This window comes from Manihot esculenta, chromosome 6 (assembly GCF_001659605.2).
Source record: "Manihot esculenta cultivar AM560-2 chromosome 6, M.esculenta_v8, whole genome shotgun sequence".
Taxonomy (NCBI): domain Eukaryota; kingdom Viridiplantae; phylum Streptophyta; class Magnoliopsida; order Malpighiales; family Euphorbiaceae; genus Manihot; species Manihot esculenta.
The window spans coordinates 29182974-29201271 of NC_035166.2; the positions used below are offsets into that span (position 1 = coordinate 29182974).

At 35.5% G+C, this 18298-nt stretch overlaps 1 protein-coding gene across 5 annotated transcripts; it reads left to right on the top strand.

Annotated features, from left to right (window-relative positions):
- The first annotated feature begins 852 nt into the window (after positions 1-852).
- On the top strand, positions 853-17479 carry LOC110617223 (xanthine dehydrogenase 1). 5 transcript variants are annotated; one of them, XM_021759876.2, is made up of 14 exons: positions 853-1345; positions 2738-2837; positions 2928-3036; positions 4172-5677; positions 6893-7135; positions 7737-8051; positions 8474-8713; positions 9160-9444; positions 9520-9741; positions 10362-10523; positions 15730-15864; positions 16435-16671; positions 16821-16994; positions 17185-17479. In XM_021759876.2, exons 1-14 carry the CDS (start codon positions 1204-1206, stop codon positions 17425-17427), a joined length of 4113 nt encoding a protein of 1370 aa, XP_021615568.1. In that variant the 5' UTR covers positions 853-1203; the 3' UTR covers positions 17428-17479. The 5 variants fall into 5 exon arrangements, with proteins under 5 accessions (XP_021615568.1, XP_021615570.1, XP_021615572.1 ...); XM_021759878.2 differs by lacking the exon at positions 10362-10523; XM_021759879.2 differs by lacking the exon at positions 853-1345 and having other exon boundaries at positions 2738-2833.
- Positions 17480-18298: the final 819 nt, after the last annotated feature.

Sequence of the window (18298 nt, forward strand, 5' to 3'; positions counted from 1 at the left end):
TTTTTCAGAAAATAATTACTTTATAAAAATATATATCATTGTATATTAATTTATAAAATATATAATATGAATATTATATATTTCAATTTTTAAAATATTATGTTTATATATTTTTTATAATTAATTTCATTTTCTATTAATACCAAATATTTTCTGTAATATGATAATTATAAAATAAAATTAATTCACTTTATAAAAATTTAAAGTAAAATGTAAAATTTTTGTAAAGTATATAATAAAGTAATTGCTATTTTGTTTTGAATACAATAATTATTAAAATCCAAAAATTTTATATATAATTTAGAGAAATGAAATAACAAAATTCAAACGTTATTTAATATTTTAAATTTTAAATAATAAAATTAAATATTTTTAATTTATAGTCAAAATTCAAAAACACTATCATATATATTTGGATTCAATTTTTCTTCGCTAAATTGAAAAAATTTGATTTTGTATTTTTTATTAATGTAACTGTAGTCTATTGTCATCGTACACTGCAGATGATATATACTTTTTATTGGCAAGAATTTTTATTTGTGAATTTAAAATTAGAATAAAAATATTTACGGATTTAAGATTGAGATAAGAGGTGACAGTTAAAAAATAATTAAAAATATTATATTAATTAATATAATTATAATATTTTAATAATTAAAAAAATTAAGGCTTGTCGCTGCTCACAGCGGTACAAGACCATTCTTAAAAACAAAAAATAAAAATAGAGCTCTCGCGGCTGTTTGACGCGCGCGAAATAAATGTTTTTACTGTATCATCTCAACTTCAAATCCGTAAATATTTTTATTCTGACCTTTAAGTCTGCAAATAAAAAGTCTCTACACTTAAATCGACAAAAAGCCCAGTTTTTGTTGGTGGGTCAAAAGTAAAACACTTCAGTCTGAAAGTACAGCGGATATCGGTTTCGTATCGGAAATTGCCAGCTGTGGAAAGTGAAAAATTGAGCCGTTTGATGAGAGACTTGTCCCTTTCTGTGCTTGATATTAGCAGGATCACGGTGGATGCTCCGAAGATCTATAAAATAGATAAAATAATACTAAACAAACTTATCAAACGCAACAAAATCCGAAGGATCTAGATATGAGATTCTTGTTGTTCTAGGCTTCCAGCATTGCTGCTGGTTTTTTTGGAAAACAGTGCGATATAATTTGGCGGGGAGGTAGTGGGCTCAGGAAGGAAATTTTAATGGGTTCCTTGAAGAACGAAGGAATAGCAATGGAGCAGATCGATGAGGAATCAGCGAAGGAGGCAATCTTGTACGTCAATGGAGTTCGAAGAGTGTTGCCTGATGGATTGGCTCACTTGACTCTTCTCGAGTATCTTAGAGGTAACTATATTGAAGTTTGTTTAAAACTGCAAGTGTCAGAGAAAAGGGGAAAGGGCATGGATGAATTTTTTTGGAGTTGACTCGTCCTATCTGGGTAAGGCTTAGTTTTTGAAAGTCTGCCGCAGATGATAAAGGAGAACAATTCTGAATGTTTTTGTCTTGTTAATGACGCGTAGTTTTTGGGTTCAGTCAATTGATCAATTAATGAGTTTCTTTCTCCTGGCGTGAATTGAATTGGGTTTCTAAATGATTAATTTGTTTGGCCTCTTAGGAAAAAGGGAATTTTTATGAATACACAGTTTCGAATCTTTGCATTCGTAAACTAAGTTCATCTTATGTGGATCGTTGAAGCATAGTTTTACAATTCAACATGCTTCAGGAAAGTGTTTGATTGAGGTCAAATTCATTGATTTATAAGATCAAAGGGAAAAGGAGATACTTTTTAATCTTAACTAATGAAACTGAGCCAAATATTCTATTGGTGAGCGAAAAATATTTGATTTTCAGGAATTCTGGGCAACATCACTTAGGTGGGCTTAGTCAATCGTCATCTTTTTGTCAATCGAATCAAAGTAATCTCAATCTGCTCGCAGATATGCAACTTGCTTAGTTGCTGGGTTCTTAGCCTTTCTGTTATTCAAGGCATAATTGATAGGATAACCTTGAGCTTAAGAATTGTTTGATTCATAATTAAGCTAATGCTGTGCTCGATTGCTAAGAGACTTAAAAGAAGTAAAGATGTCAAACCTTTGATCTTCGATTTCAAGGTTTTCATTAAATATATATTCTTTCATGGTCTGTGTTAAGGTCCTGCGAAATGGATCTAGTTATGGGTCTGTGGACTAAGGAATCAGGTGGAAGGAAAGGATGAGAAGGTGTTTTCTTCTTGAGACCTATGGTGAAAATTTAATCAGATTCATTAGAGAGAACTTGGACGTCTTGAGTTGAGTAAAGACTTTTGGAAATTTTCTAGCTACTGTTTATTAATTTGCTGTCAATATTACCTCCTAAAAAACAGGAACTTAGAAAAGCATAATGGAGGCTAACCTCCTACAAATTAAAATTTGAAAATGGTGACAGCATGCACAAGATCCATGATCTTTGCTATTATCTACTACTATGCATAGGCCCATGATCTATGCCATTACCCACTACTGCATCAGTTGTGGATAGCTACCCACTACTGTGGTGGTTTGCTAACAATCTGACTTCATTCAATATTTTGAATCTGTCTTCTGTTTTGTTTGAAATTGGATGTATATTGCGGTTATGTGTTAAATTATGTCTTTTACATTTTAGATTGTCTTGTATTGCTCATATTATTTTCTTTTACTTGCAGAATCTAACTATGATTTTTTTTTCTTGGGGATGTTTGGGGCTGGGATTAAATAGACAGTGGCTTGGTAGGGACAAAACTAGGCTGTGGTGAAGGTGGTTGTGGGGCATGCACTGTTATGGTTTCTCATTATGACAAAAGCTTGAAGAAATGTGTGTGAGTCTCTCTCTTGGATTTACCAAATGTCAGGAATACTAGTGCCTTTAGCACTAATTTCTGTACTTCACCTGGAAAATCTTTTGATAGGCATTATGCTGTCAATGCATGCTTGGCTCCTCTGTATTCTGTAGAAGGGATGCATGTAATTACAGTGGAGGGAGTTGGGAACCGCAAAAGCGGCTTGCATCCAGTTCAAGTAATAATGTTACTTTTATGTTTTATGATCTTGTGTTTATTACAACTGCCATGAATCTTTTGAATTATTCCAAAAGATTACTGTTTAATGTTATTGTTTGGTACTAGCTGGTGCAGACATATTTTGCTGGGTTGATTTTCTTGCCTATAATGAATCTACAAGAGAACTTTGCCTGCTCGATTTTTTGTCAAGGGCCGAAAATTTATAATCCTGAATATTTAAAAGTTGTAATGGAATACTTAATTAGCAATAATTAAAGTTCAATAATTAAAAGTAAGTTGTGAGTTTAAGCTTATCATCTGAATATATAAATTAAATAAATTATAAAATGGTTAAGACAATAGTTGGTGGTTCTTCTTGACATCTGTGATCCACGATGATTGTTGTTGTGCTGGTCCCCAGCAGCAGTGATGGTGATGTTGATGAATTGACAATGCTAATTGTGAATTGTGATAGTATGTAACAAGTAACAAGTAACAATCATTCTGAAATGATGGTGATGGTTGAGAGAATTATTATTAGTTTAAACTTCCATTTGTTTCACAGAAAATACTTTTTAGGAAAATATTTTTCTCATTTTCTGACATTTGATGCACTCAAAAAAATTGGTCCATGGATATTTTCCTGGTCAAAGTTACAATATAGTTGTTTTTAAGGAAAATGCTTTTTTTTAAAAAAAAAAAAAAAAGAGGAAGTCATTTTTTGGAATTTAGAATCTTACTAACACTGTTATATATAAATTTGTTAATATTATTTATTTTTTAACTTCCAATAAGTGAATGAAAAATAAGTTAGTTTCTCAAAAAATATTTTCTACAGAAAATGTTTTCCATATAAAATATTTTCCATAACAAGGTACTTTCTGCAAGTAAATGGAGCCTAAGACATTAAATTTAGCCTTTTTACTATTTTGCTGCTGTTTGAAATTTAAGTGCTGAAAACAAAAATATCCTGCATTGAAAAATTTAAGTTCATGAAATAAATGTCATAAAAAATTGGTTACAGGTGAGTTTTAATTGATTAATCCAGTTATGAAGCAGTTCCCAAGTCTGCCTTGCTTTTGCTAGCTTCTAAGGCATGAAAATTGCATCAATGAGATTTTCAATTACATCTGCCTTTCTCTAATGTTATGCAGGAATCATTGGCCCGCTCTCATGGTTCACAGTGTGGATTTTGTACTCCTGGGTTTATCATGTCAATGTATGCACTATTAAGGTCAAGCCAAGCATCACCAACAGAAGAGCAAATCGAAGAATGCCTTGCTGGAAATTTGTGCCGCTGCACTGGTTATAGGCCAATTATTGATGCCTTTCGAGTTTTTGCAAAAAGTAATGATGCATTATATACTGAAAGTTCTACATTAAACAATCAAGGAGGTGAATTTGTGTGCCCCTCAACTGGTAAACCATGTTCATGTAAATCACAAACTTTAACTGGTCCTGGCAACCACAAACAAAGTACAGGTTGCGGTGATGGTTTTGAGATCATCTCTTATAGTGAGGTAAATGGGACTACATATTCAGACAAGGAGCTTATTTTTCCCCCTGAGTTGTTATTGAGGAAATTAAACCCCTTAAGGTTAAGCGGATTTGGAGGGCTTAAGTGGTATCGACCCTTGCACCTCCAACATTTGCTTGAGTTAAAAGCTAAATACCCTGAAGCAAAATTATTGATAGGTAATACTGAGGTTGGAATAGAGATGAGATTGAAGAGAATCCAATATCAGGTTTTGATATCCATCACACACATACCTGAACTCAATGTCTTGAATGTTAAGGATGGCGGCTTAGAGATTGGTGCCGCAGTAAGACTGACTGAATTCCAGCAAATGCTCAGAAAGATTGTAAATGAACGAGCTGCTCATGAAACATCTTCATGTAAGGCATTTATTGAACAATTAAAATGGTTTGCTGGGACACAGATAAGAAATGTTGCTTCTGTAGGAGGGAATATATGTACAGCAAGTCCAATATCAGACTTAAACCCTCTATGGATGGCTGCAGGAGCAAAGTTTTGTATCATTGATTGCAGAGGCAACATTAGAACAACTCTGGCAGAAAATTTCTTCCTAGGTTATCGGAAGGTGGATCTTGCAAGTGATGAAGTTTTACTCTCAATATTCTTACCATGGACTAGGCCTTTTGAGTATGTGAAAGAATTCAAGCAGGCTCATAGGAGGGATGATGATATTGCAATTGTAAATGCTGGAATGCGTGTCTTTCTTGAGGAAAAATTTGAACAGTGGGTGGTTTTGGATGCATCAATTGTTTATGGTGGTGTAGCTCCTCTTTCTTTGTCTGCAATAAGAACCAAAGATTTTATGACCGGGAAGAATTGGAATCAGGAACTTTTGGAGGGTACCTTGAAATTGCTAGAAACCGATGTCTTGCTTAAGGAAGATGCTCCTGGTGGGATGGTGGATTTTCGGAAATCCTTAACTCTTAGTTTCTTCTTCAAATTTTTCCTGTGGGTTTCAAATCAGATGGATGGGAAGAAATGTATCAGAAGTATACCATTATCCCATTTGTCTGCTGTACGATCTTTTCATCGGCCCTCACTTGTGGGGAGTCAGGACTATGAAATTAGAAAACATGGGACAGCTGTTGGTTCTCCTGAGGTTCACGTCTCATCAAAACTTCAGGTACATTTTTCAGAACAAAAATATAAGCATCAACTACATAATTGTAGTTTGCTGATAGTGCATTCCTTTTCTGGGATGCTCATATGTATCATGAAGAAGACACGGACACTTTTTCTAAACTATGATTCTGAAGGAAATGTTTGCATGAGTCTCCTAGAGATTCACGTCTGAGTTTCTTGTGGCATGGTCATGAGGGTTATGGAATTTTATAGTCTTACACTTCGAGGAAGTTTGATCTGTAATTTCCACTTAGGAAAAAAGTGGGGGTAAGGGGAGGGGAAGGGATCCAAAAAGTAATTTCATAATTGTTGAAGCATGTATGAAGTATTCTTCATTTTTGTTTTTTGGGTGCAGGAGCTAGTTTTAGTTGATTATCGGTCTCCCACTGTTGACTTATCTCTTGTTTCATAATTTAATCTATTGTTACCATGAGGCTTTGAAAATCTAATGTCCCTTGTTCTGAGTTCTGACATTGCTACATAATACATTGCTTTCCAAGCACAGTGTTCGTACTCATAAAAAAGAAAGTTAAAACTGCTAGACCTTGAGGTTTCATATTCCAAAATCCTTTTTATAGATAAAAAGTTGGAAATATACTTCTGAGACAAGCACTAAGCTGGATTGAATGGAGAAAATGGATCCATATAGTCAACTCTAACTAGGTTTGATTAAAGTTTAGTTTGACTATGTCTATGGTCCCTTCCTATGATATTGGACTGTTAAAATAACATGTTCCTGCACTTTTTGTTAGCATGGTTTCTTAATGTTGTGCCACCTATAGCCAATTGAACGCAAAGCATTGTAGGATATGAGGCAAGATAATCTCTTTTCTATATTAGGCTCATAGGGGACTGCATAATTTGATGTTAAGTTGATCATTGGTTGATTTGTTACTTATTTTCTTTCTTCTTCTTTTTTTAAAGTTTAAATCACTTGAATTATGCTTAAATTGCATATGATTCTTTTTACGGATTAGATTCATGAATGGAATTAGATTTAAGATGTGGGTGAGCATTTCTTTAAGGATTAATCTTAAATATTGATAAAGAAGAGTCTAATTTGAAAATCATTCTTTAACATTTGCTTGAATTGTGCTTTTCTTCTTCTCGTCTTCTCTCCTTTTATTTCAAATTTCATAGTTCTAATGAAACCTAATTTTGGTGTTTCCTTGAAATAAGTAGCTTCATAAACTTATTCACAAATGAAATTCTCTAGGTTACGGGGGAGGCGGAATATGCTGATGATTTGCCAATGGCTTCTAATGGGCTGCATGCTGCTTTAGTATTGAGCAAAAAACCTCATGCTCGAATTGTTAAGATAGATGATTCAGAAGCCAAGTCTTCACCTGGATTTGCAGGCATATTTTTAGCCAAAGATGTTCCAGGCGACAATCACATTGGCCCAGTGATAGATGATGAGGAGCTGTTTGCTTCAGAGTTTGTCACTTGTGTAGGTCAGGTAAGAAACTTACTCCATGATGTCACCTGAGCTTTTGTTCTTTTCTTTTTCCATGTTAACTAATGCTGTTGAATAATGTTGTAGAAGAATATTGTTATTTGTACAGCTGTACAGTTTGTTGTAAACAGAATAAGTTCTAGAATATACCAAACCTGTATGGATAAACAGTAGCATGTAGCTTTATTTGATATATGATAAAAATAAGAATAATTACTTCTTATATCTCTTTTCCTCTGATACCATGCAAAAATATCTACAGATTCATGAATAGGAAAGCATTTAATGCTTGGAATAAATGATTGAAACTAAATAGCAGTCTTTGTGACTTGAGAAATTGATAGTAGTAATTTGAGATCACCTGCCATGACCTACTCATGGTCCACGTGTAGGGGAGGAAATTTTGGAGACAAGCCCTTTAAACATTTTTGCATGAACCGGCTATTCTCACTTTGCCACTTGTTGAACTACCTTCTTGACTGTGAGCTTGGGATTTTTACCATTGAACTAGACTCTTTTACAGCAAAAGTTTGAAAACCGTGGAGATAAAATGATCTCATTTTTTTCCTTCTAGTCCAAACAGTCAAGCCTATGGTTTCTGCAGGTTATAGGTGTGGTTGTTGCAGATACACATGAAAATGCAAAAATAGCAGCAAGAAAAGTTTGTGTTGTGTATGAAGAGCTTCCAGCAATATTATCTATACAGGAAGCTATTGATGCTGACAGTTACCATCCTAACTCGGAGAAGTATATGAAAAAGGGTGATGTTGAAAACTGTTTTCAATCAGGTCAATGTGACAAAATCGCAGAGGGGGAAGTTCAAGTGGGTGGTCAGGAACACTTTTACTTGGAGCCACATGGCAGTTTGGTTTGGACAATGGATAGTGGTAATGAAGTTCATATGATTTCATCTACCCAAGTAAGTCTCTTTCAAATTTATCAATTTATTGGTTTTAATTTCACACACACACACACACACACACACACATATTTTGAGTCATGCCCACAAATGCAACATGTCTGGGGTAAAATGACTGGTTTTGGAGTGTGGTATGGTTTTTCATGCCTGATTAATCTAGACTTGAGTGAGTGATGTTCTGTGCTTATGTCTAGCAGTTACAGTGGATAAGTGGACATTTATTTCCATTTTAGAATCAGCTATTTGTGGATGTTCAGATTTGCATGTTTGGCTGAATCTAGATCAAATTTATATGATTCTTGGATCTTTTATCTTGCTTCCCTTTGAGTCTATTTGGCTGCATTACTCTCCAATGTTCATATGAACTAAATTTGTTATCAAACTGCTTTTATTTTTTTATTGAGGTTATTTTCTGTTTGCAGGCTCCTCAGAAGCACCAGAAGTACGTCGCTCATGTTCTTGGCCTTCCAATGTCAAAAGTAGTTTGTAAAACCAAAAGAATTGGCGGTGGATTTGGTGGAAAGGAGACGAGGTCCGCTTTCCTTGCTGCTGCAGCTTCTGTCCCATCATATCTTTTGAATCGGCCAGTGAAAATCATTCTAGACAGAGATACAGACATGATGATTACTGGGCAGCGCCACAGCTTTCTTGGAAAGTACAAGGTATTATTTATGGCTCTTAAAAACTGTACTATGATGTGCATAGGTGCACCGTAATTTTTTTTTTATTTTTCAATTTTTTGCTCTGCAAGACTACTTGGTAACCTACAAGATGGTTTCTGCAATATAATATTGTACAATATATGAGGTCACTTGAAAACTTCATGGAAGCATGAAGAGAAGAGAATTTCTCATTGATTTCATAATAATTTTGATACAAAATACCTTTATTTCCTGTAATCATGCTAACAAACCAGGAAATGCAGTCCTGTGATTATGCTTCTACATCAAGTAATTAGGAATACAGTTACATCTAAATAGGAATACATACTTGAACTGAATTAACAATGCTGGTTTTTTTTTATCAGTGATTTTATGTTTCTTTCTGCTTCTCTTGATATAAAAACGATGGAACAGAGTTTATGATTGATGAGAATTACTTAATGTAGGTTGGGTTTACAAAAGAGGGAAAAGTCCTTGTTTTGGATCTCAAAATCTACAATAATGCTGGGAATTCTCTGGACCTGTCTCTTGCTGTTCTTGAGCGTGCCATGTTTCATTCTGACAATGTCTACGAGATACCAAATGTCAGAATACTGGGAAGGGTTTGCTTTACCAATTTTCCTAGTAACACTGCCTTCCGAGGATTTGGGGGCCCTCAAGGGATGCTTATAACTGAGAATTGGATTCAAAGAATTGCTGCGGAACTTAACAAAAGCCCAGAAGAGATACGGGTAAGTGATATGGATAATTTAATTCCTTCCTTAATTGTCAATTGTTATCTTTTTATGTAATCAAAATATTTTCAGGAAATCAATTTCCAAGGTGATGGATCTGTAACACATTATGGTCAAAAACTCGAATACTGTACGCTGACTCAGCTTTGGGATGAACTGAAGTTATCTTGCAACCTTCTGAAGGCTCGTGAAGATACTAACCAATTTAATCTTCACAATCGCTGGAAGAAGCGTGGTGTTGCTATGGTTCCAACAAAATTTGGCATATCCTTTACAACAAAGCTGATGAACCAGGTAATATTTGAAATAGCATTGCTGAAGTAGGTTTATAATGGGCTTGGTGTCAATGGTGTGTCTTTAATCTTGATAAGAAAATATACATGGTCTTACTCACCCTCAAAAGCTAGTTCAAGTGCGTATTGCCCATATACCTAGGCTATGGGGGTACTTAACATGCCCCCTCATGCCCAAGGCTAGGCCTGGAGCGTTAACACTTATGGTAGGCTGATACCATGAAAAGAAAATAGACCTAGCTAACTCACCTCTAAAAACTAGTTCAAAAAGGGAGGTTTGTTGAATTATCTGTAAGGGGCATATTACCCACATACCTACCGATGTGGGATGCTTAATCAGTCTAATAGTCTAGAATTGCATCCTTTTAGATGATTTCTTCTGCAGATCATTGGCTGTGAATTATTAGTAAAAGAGTTCCAAATATTTATAAATTCTTAATGAATCTGAAGGCAAAAATTCCATGTGGTCTAGGCCATAAGCAACATAAGAAATACGCACTACACTACTCTTTGGTCCTACAAAGCCCTTGGGCCATGTCTTCTTTAAATGTCATTCTTCTGTGTTGTACTCAACTAAAGAAACATAATCCCGAATGTATGCATGTCTGGTTATGATTGTAGGCAGGTGCCCTGGTTCATGTTTATACGGATGGAACTGTTTTAGTTTCACATGGAGGAGTCGAGATGGGCCAAGGTTTACATACAAAGGTAGCCCAAGTTGCTGCCTCTGCCTTTAATATCCCGCTCAATTCTGTGTTCATATCAGAGACAAGCACTGACAAGGTACTAAGCTATTTTCCAACCTGGAACTTGATATTGTTCCATTTTGTGGGAAATTATTTTTGAAGTTGAAGAATTTTGGGGAAAATTTTGAGTATTCTTGTATTTCACTCTTAATCTTTACAATTGGTCTATATGACTATTTATACACAGAGAATTATATCTAAATAGGAAGCAAATAATCAAATAATAATTACAGAGATAATTAAGGATTCTAATCAGATCAAATCAAATCTCTAGAATCAGCTAGGATTAGTAAATAAGTCAACACTCCCTCTCAAGTTGATGCAAAGATGTCACACATGCCCAACTTGCAAATCAGATTATGATAGATCTTGTTGTTAAGTCCTTTAGTAAACACATCCTCAAGTTGCCCCGTAAAAGTCACATGAACTAGGCTCAAGACACCATCTGTTAATTTTTCTTTAATGAAGTGCCGATCAATTTCAATGTGCTTGGTTCGGTCATGTTGGACTGGATTTTATGCTATACTTATAGCAGCTTTATTGTCACAATACAAGGTTATCTTGTTTCTCTCGAACAATCTCAACTCTTCCAATAACTTCTGCAACCATAAGAGTTCACATACTCCTTGGGCCATTGCTCTGTGTTCTGCTTCCGCACTTGACCGAGCAACAACACTTTGTTTTTTACTCCTCCAGGTGACAAGGTTCCACCCCACAACTGTGCAGTAGCCAGAGGTGGATCTCTTGTCATCGAGAGATCCTGCCCAATCTGCATCTGTAAAAGTTTCAATTCGGAGGTGACCATGATTAGAGTAAAGAAGCCCTTTCCCTGGCGCAGACTTTAGGTATCTCAAGATGCGAAGTACAACTTGCATATGAGTCTCACGAGGGTCATGCATGAATTGGCTGACTAAGCTAACAGTATAGGCTATATCCGGTCGAGTGTGTGAGAAATAAATCAACCTTCCTACCAATCTTTGATATCTTCCAATATCCACGGACTCACCAGTTCCTGCTTTCAGCTTGTGATTGCTTTCAATGGGAGATTCTGCTGGTTTACACCCCATCATACCAGTTTCTTCCAAAAGATCCAGAATGTACTTTCTTTGGGAGATGAAAATTCATTTTTCTGATCTAGCCACCTTGATACCTAGAAAATATTGCAGTTTTTCCAAATCTTTGATTTCAAATTCCTGGGCCAACCACCTCTTTAGTTGAGCCATTTCCTCTTTGTCATCACCTGTCACCACTATATCATCAACATACACAATAAGAAGGGTGATCTTACCCTTATGATGTTTGATAAACAGAGTGTGATCAGCATTGCTTTGTTGGTAACCAAAGGACATCATGGCTCTGCTAAACCTGTCAAACCAAGTTCTGGGAGATTGTTTTAGCCCATACAAAGCCTTTTTTAACCTGCACACCTTTCCTTGTGTCTTCTCATCAGCGAACGCAGGAGGAATTTCCATGAACACTTCTTCCTCTAAATCTCCATGGAGGAAAGCATTCTTCACATCAAACTGTTGCAAGTCCCAGTCCAAGTTGGTTGCACAAGATAACAAAACTCTGATTGAGTTCATTTTTGCAACTGGGGCAAATGTCTCTTGGTAATTCACTCCATAGGTTTGGGTGAATCCTTTAGCAACCAATCTTGCCTTAAACCGTTCAATTGTGCCATTAGCTTTGTGTTTCACTGTGAACACCCATTTACAGCCAACGAGTTTCTTTTCAGGTGGGGGAGTGACAAGCTCCCAAGTCTCATTTTTAGCCAATGCTTTCATCTCTTCAATCATTGCTTTCTTCCATTTAGGATCTGCAAGATCTTTCTTCCAATCCTGTGGAATAGACACAGAGGAAATAGACAAGGCAAAGGCTCTATAGGAAGGAGATAAAGATTCATAAGAAACAAAGTTAGAAATAGGGTGTTTAGTGCAAGATCTGACCCCTTTTCTTTGTGCAATAGGTTTACCTAAGTCATTGAAATATTCAAGAGTTGTGGGTAACTCACCAGAAGAAAGGGTTGTGGGTAACTCATCAGAAGAAGATTCATGATTAACTCACCAGGAGAAGATTCTTGACTCTGAGTAGACTGCATAATGGCTTCTTCTGCTTTGTCTCTCCTTGAATACCTTCTCAAATCTGACTTGTCCAAACGACCAATTCTCTCTCCCTAATTGGACATCTCCCCCTGTCTACTAGAACTCAAACTTTCTAGTTGAACCATATCATTCAGAATCACAGAATTCGGGATCACCTCTTCTTGCTCATTATTCTCCTCTTGAAGAGGTGAGTGGGTAGTACTGAAGTAGGGTTCAGTTTATCGGAAGGTAATATCCATATTAACGAAGTATTTCCTAGAGGGAGGATGATAACACTTGTATCCTTTCTGTGTTGGAGAATACCCAACAAACACACATTTAAGGGCCTTGGGATCCAGTTTTCCTGCCGTCCTAGTATGGACAAAGCAAACACACCCAAATACTTTTGGTGGAACAACGTATGAATTCTTCCCTTGTAGAACCGCCAAAGGACTCATAAAGTCAAGGGTCTTGAGAGGCATTCTATTGATAAGATAAGCAGATGCAAGAATTGCATCTCCCCAATATGCTTTGGGTAGATTCATGGTGAAGATAAGAGATCGAGCTACCTCCAATAGATGCCTATTTTTTCTCTCAGCAACGCCATTTTGAGCACTAGTATAAGGACAACTAGTCTGGTGTATTATCCCATTACTCTCCAAATAAGCATAAAAGCTACTATCCATGTATTCTCTTCCATTGTCAGTTCTCAAAATTTTCACCTTAGTATCAAATTGAGTACAAACCATCTTATGAAAGGATTGAAAACAAGAAAAGACATCACTTTTAGCTTTAATCAAATAGACCCAAGTCATTCGAGTACAACAATCAATAAAGGTGACAAACCATCGATTACCAGACAAGGAGACAGTTTGAATAGGCCCCCAAACATCAGAATGAATAGTCGCAAAAGGAATTTGACTTTTATTATGACTCAAAGGATAGGATGTTCTAGTGTGTTTAGCATACTCACAAGCATCACAAAATAGAGAATCAAACTGAGTTCTAGCAAACAAATTAGGATAAAGTTTTTCTAAGGCAAAGAATGATGGATGCCCTAACCGTCTGTGCCACTGTATTATTTCTTGATTGACATCCTTATTTTCTCCAAAACAGGCTTGAGATATCGAAGAACCTGGATCACCCTCCAACATATATAAGCCATCATGCAGTCTACCATTGCCAATCCTCTTTCCTGTGTGAAGATCCTGAATAACACAATGATCAGGAAAGAATTCAATTTTACAATTAAGGGCATTTGTGATAGCACTAACAAATAAAATGTTGACAGGAAAGTGGGGAACATGGAGGACAGATGATAATTTAATATTGGATGTGCAAATAACAGAACCTATTCCGGATATGAGAGTAAAAGAGCCATCAGCAATTTTGACACTATCTTTGGTTAGGGAAGGAAAATAATTGAGAAAGCCTTTAGAAGAACCTGTCATGTGTCTATTCGCATCAGAATCAATAATCCATGGAATATTATGAAGAGATGAAGCATTACCTGACTTTACAAAGTCAGATGTGGCACTAAAGAATGAGGAATCAGAGTTAGGAATCGAGACTCTTTTACCTTCTGCTATCGACACCCTTTTACCTTCTGTCATTGACACCCTCTTACCTTCTGCCATGGTAAAGGTTTATAAATTGTGACAGAATAGGAGGTATCCAAGGTTGTACACACAAGAGAGCCCAATCGATTCACCAAAAAGACCGGGTAGCAGCACGGGAAGGCCGGAAAGATGATCGGAATCGTCGCCGGAGTGATCAGAGCAGCAAAGCAGTGACAGACGATGGGTCACGCGCCGGGAAGGGGTGGCGCGTGAGCCTCACGCGCAGGCTTTTCCGGCGTCGGAGCTGGTCGATCGGCCTGCGGCAGTCCGGCGGTTCTCCTGGTGCCGGCGGTGAGAGATTGAGAGGCTCCTAAATGGGTTAGTATCAAAAAGGTAGATCTAGGGTTTTAAAACCCTAAAGAGGAAAAATTGAATTTGGACCCAAAAAATCAGGAAAAGGCTCTGATACCATGAAGAATTTTAGGGAAAATTTTGAGTATTCTTGTATTTCACTCTTAATCTTTATAATTGGTCTACATGACTATTTATATACAGAGAATTATATCTAAACAGGAAGCAAATAATCAAATAATAATTACAGAGATAATTAAGGATCCTAATCAGATCAAATCAAATCTCTAGAATCAGTTAGGATTAGTAAATAAGTCAACAGAAGTGAATCTATCATATGAAGGCCACATTTTCAATTGTGTGGTTTTTGCATTGATTATAACTGTTGTAGAGATGGTAGAGGAGTTCAATAATAGCCTGTTGCATTAGATGTTGGGTTTGGGTTTGGTTTTGGAAGGACTTGACCCTGATACTTGTGAAAAGGGACTTGGACTTTGGTGAGAGATGAAGAATGATGTTACTGGAATGCATCCATCTCTGAATCTAGATCAGTAACTTCTCAAGTGCATTTATAAGCGTTGGTAGTGTAAGAGCTTGCATCTTTTATCTGGAGGAGAGACTTTTGTAAACAAACATACATTTTAAGGTAGCAGGTTATTTTTTCCAGTGTTCTTGAAATATTTGTAAAATTCTTTTTTGCTTCTTGTAGTGGACATTCTTTAGCTTCTCTTTTCCATTCTCTCTATGCTTGTCATTTTCAGCAAAAGATGGTTAGCATATTTTAAAATTAAGAAAGATTGCCTATCCAGTGAAATTAAAAAATTGTAAAATATTCCCTTCCTTCGGAATCAAGATTTTGCAAGAATTCAATTCAATTAATTTTTTTTCTAATAATTTTTTATTTGGAATGAATGAATTTAATTCTTTGTAACTTAAAAAAAATTCATTTTAAAATAAGTTGAAATCATCCGTGATTTAATAAGAATTCATTTGAAGTCTTTCTTGCAAAATGAATCATGTGCCAAATGAAGGGTACAATGTAGTAATCATACATTAACTTCTATTATTGCATTGTCTTGTGTGATGATGTAATCCTTGTGTTATATGCGGTTAAATAGTCAAATTGCAGATACCTATTCTCCATATCTATATTTTTTGTTTCCCTTCTAATCGGTTGATATTCTAAAGAAATAACCATAATCTTGTTCTTGAATTTCAAAATATTTGTCTAAGAATATTCAAATCCCTACAGGTACCTAATGCATCGCCAACAGCAGCTTCAGCAAGCTCTGATATGTATGGAGCAGCAGTATTGGACGCCTGTGAGCAGATAAAGGCGCGGATGGAGCCTGTTGCTTCAAAACATAATTTCAGTTCATTTGCTGAGGTGAGTTTTTTTCTCATGATTTCTGTATAAAAATATATGGATTTGTTCTTTTACCCTCCATTTGGCATGATTTATTTTGCAAGTAAAGAATTCAAATGAATTCTTATAAAATCATGCATGATTTCATTTTCTTTAAAAATGATAATTTTGAAAGTTAAAAAAGAAATGAATTGAATTGAATTCTTGTAAAATCTTGGTTCTAGATGTTTGGTTTCACGTCGAATATGTACCTTGTCTGAGACTTTGGTCAGGAATCAACTATCAAAAGACCCAAGTATCTTTATATCGTTTGTATGTGAGTACTGATACTCAAACAGAAATGCAGTCATTTCCTGTTGGCAAGATGACTTTGTCAAGTATTTTCCAAGTTTTTGGGGTTTCATAATCAGATCGTGGAAAAATTGGAAGCAATTTAGATAATGATAAAATTCCTTTTATAGCTTTTCAATAGATTATCTATTGTATAACTATTCTTCAAATGTTTTTTCTTGCCTTTATTCCCAGTAAGGTCCTATGCTACCACGAGTTATATATAGTTGCCAATTTAAATTTGTTCTAAATCGTTCACAGCTGGCAAGTGCATGCTACGTTCAGCGAATAGACCTTTCTGCTCATGGATTTCACATTACACCTGAGATCGGCTTTGATTGGAGAACTGGTAAAGGAAGCCCCTTTAGGTACTACACCTATGGGGCTGCCTTTGCTGAGGTTGAAATTGATACATTGACCGGAGACTTCCACACCAGGGAAGCAGATATGATCATGGATCTTGGATATTCTCTCAATCCAGCCATTGATGTCGGACAGGTTTTTCCATGACCTCTTTTGTGCTGTACATCATTGTAAAGTTCACTGAACTTACAAATGATAATGTCTACTATCCTTATGCCTTGATCCGAAAACTGCTATTTACTCGAGCAATCATGTGGAAGTTTATGACGTTTTGCTGTGTGCAGATTGAAGGAGCCTTTATACAAGGTTTGGGGTGGGTAGCCTTGGAAGAATTGAAGTGGGGAGATTCAGCTCACAAGTGGATACCACCTGGTTGCTTGTATACATGTGGCCCTGGAAGTTACAAGATTCCTTCCATAAATGATGTTCCTTTCAAATTCAGCGTGTCACTTCTAAAGGTATGTTCTATATCATTATCAACAGCCTTTCAAATGCATGGAAAATTTTCATGCCTAGAAAGTTTTAGATTCTCTCTTTTCCTTCTAAACCAAGGCTTTCATATACTGATTGCTGTGGGAAGAGATGAAAACTATAGAATTTGTTCAGTTAAATTATGGGTTGCAATTTTGTTGATGTGTTCGTTGGCAGGGCCATCCAAATGTAAAGGCCATTCATTCATCTAAAGCAGTTGGTGAGCCTCCATTTTTTCTTGCTTCGGCCGTCTTTTTTGCCATCAAAGATGCCATTAAAGCTGCAAGAGCAGAAGTTGGGCATCACGAGTGGTTTCCCCTTGATAATCCTGCAACGCCTGAACGAATCCGGATGGCCTGTTTAGATGAATTCACAGCACCATTTGTAAACTCTGATTACCGCCCCAAGCTCAGTGTTTGATGTGTTACTGTTACATCTTTAGCCTGCTAAATTATGAATTTTTTTCACTGCATTTTAGTCTTCAAATTATATATAATCCTCTAACGTTAAGAACTATAATTTCATATTAGTCCTTAGGATTATTATTTCGTATATAATACTTCCGTTCCTTATAATAATATCGATAGAATTTAATTTTTTAAATCAATTTTCTTAAAATGAAAAAAATGTTAAGTTTTTTTATTTTAAAAGAAATTGAAATCTGTAAATATTATTTTAATTTTTTATTAGAAAATAAATCGTTCAGTAGTTTTCAACAATGATAACACGAAGACTAAAAGTGCTAAACTTGAAATAATAGGGATCAAAGCATAGATTTAGCAAATCATGGGGGATCAAAGTATTAGTAATTATCTCACGTTTTACTGTGATCCACCTGCGCCGTCAACCCTCGTCACGCTTGATAAAGACCGTTGATCTAGTGATGATTTTTTTAATATAATCAATTTTAACTGATTCAAATGTAAAATTCCCATAAGTTTAAAAACGCCTATAATATTAATTAAGTTCATAAGGAAAAAAAAAAATCAACTAATATATTTACATGAATAGCACTCATGAATCGGAATCATTTTTAGCAAAAGATGGACCCTTCGATATGAATAATTTTTGTAAGAAAGAAAATTTATGAATCCCATAATATTTATTTTTTTTCTTTAAAATAATTACCTAAATAACTATATATATATATTGCTTATGTGTTATTTAATAATTGATTTATCATTCCATATATTTAATCTAAATAATTTATCCAATAAATGATATTAATGCATTAATTCTTATATATAAGAATGGGGTGAATTTTTCCCAACTAATCCATATGGTATTTTAC

Coding starts and splice junctions, on each gene's coding strand:
- LOC110617223 (XM_021759876.2), top strand. CDS start 1,204: ATGGGTTCCTTGAAGAACGAAGGAATAGCAATGGAGCAGATCGATGAG. Junction 8,714..9,159: donor GCTTTCTTGGAAAGTACAAG/GTATTATTTATG, acceptor TACTTAATGTAG/GTTGGGTTTACAAAAGAGGG. Junction 10,524..15,729: donor CAGAGACAAGCACTGACAAG/GTACTAAGCTAT, acceptor AAATCCCTACAG/GTACCTAATGCATCGCCAAC.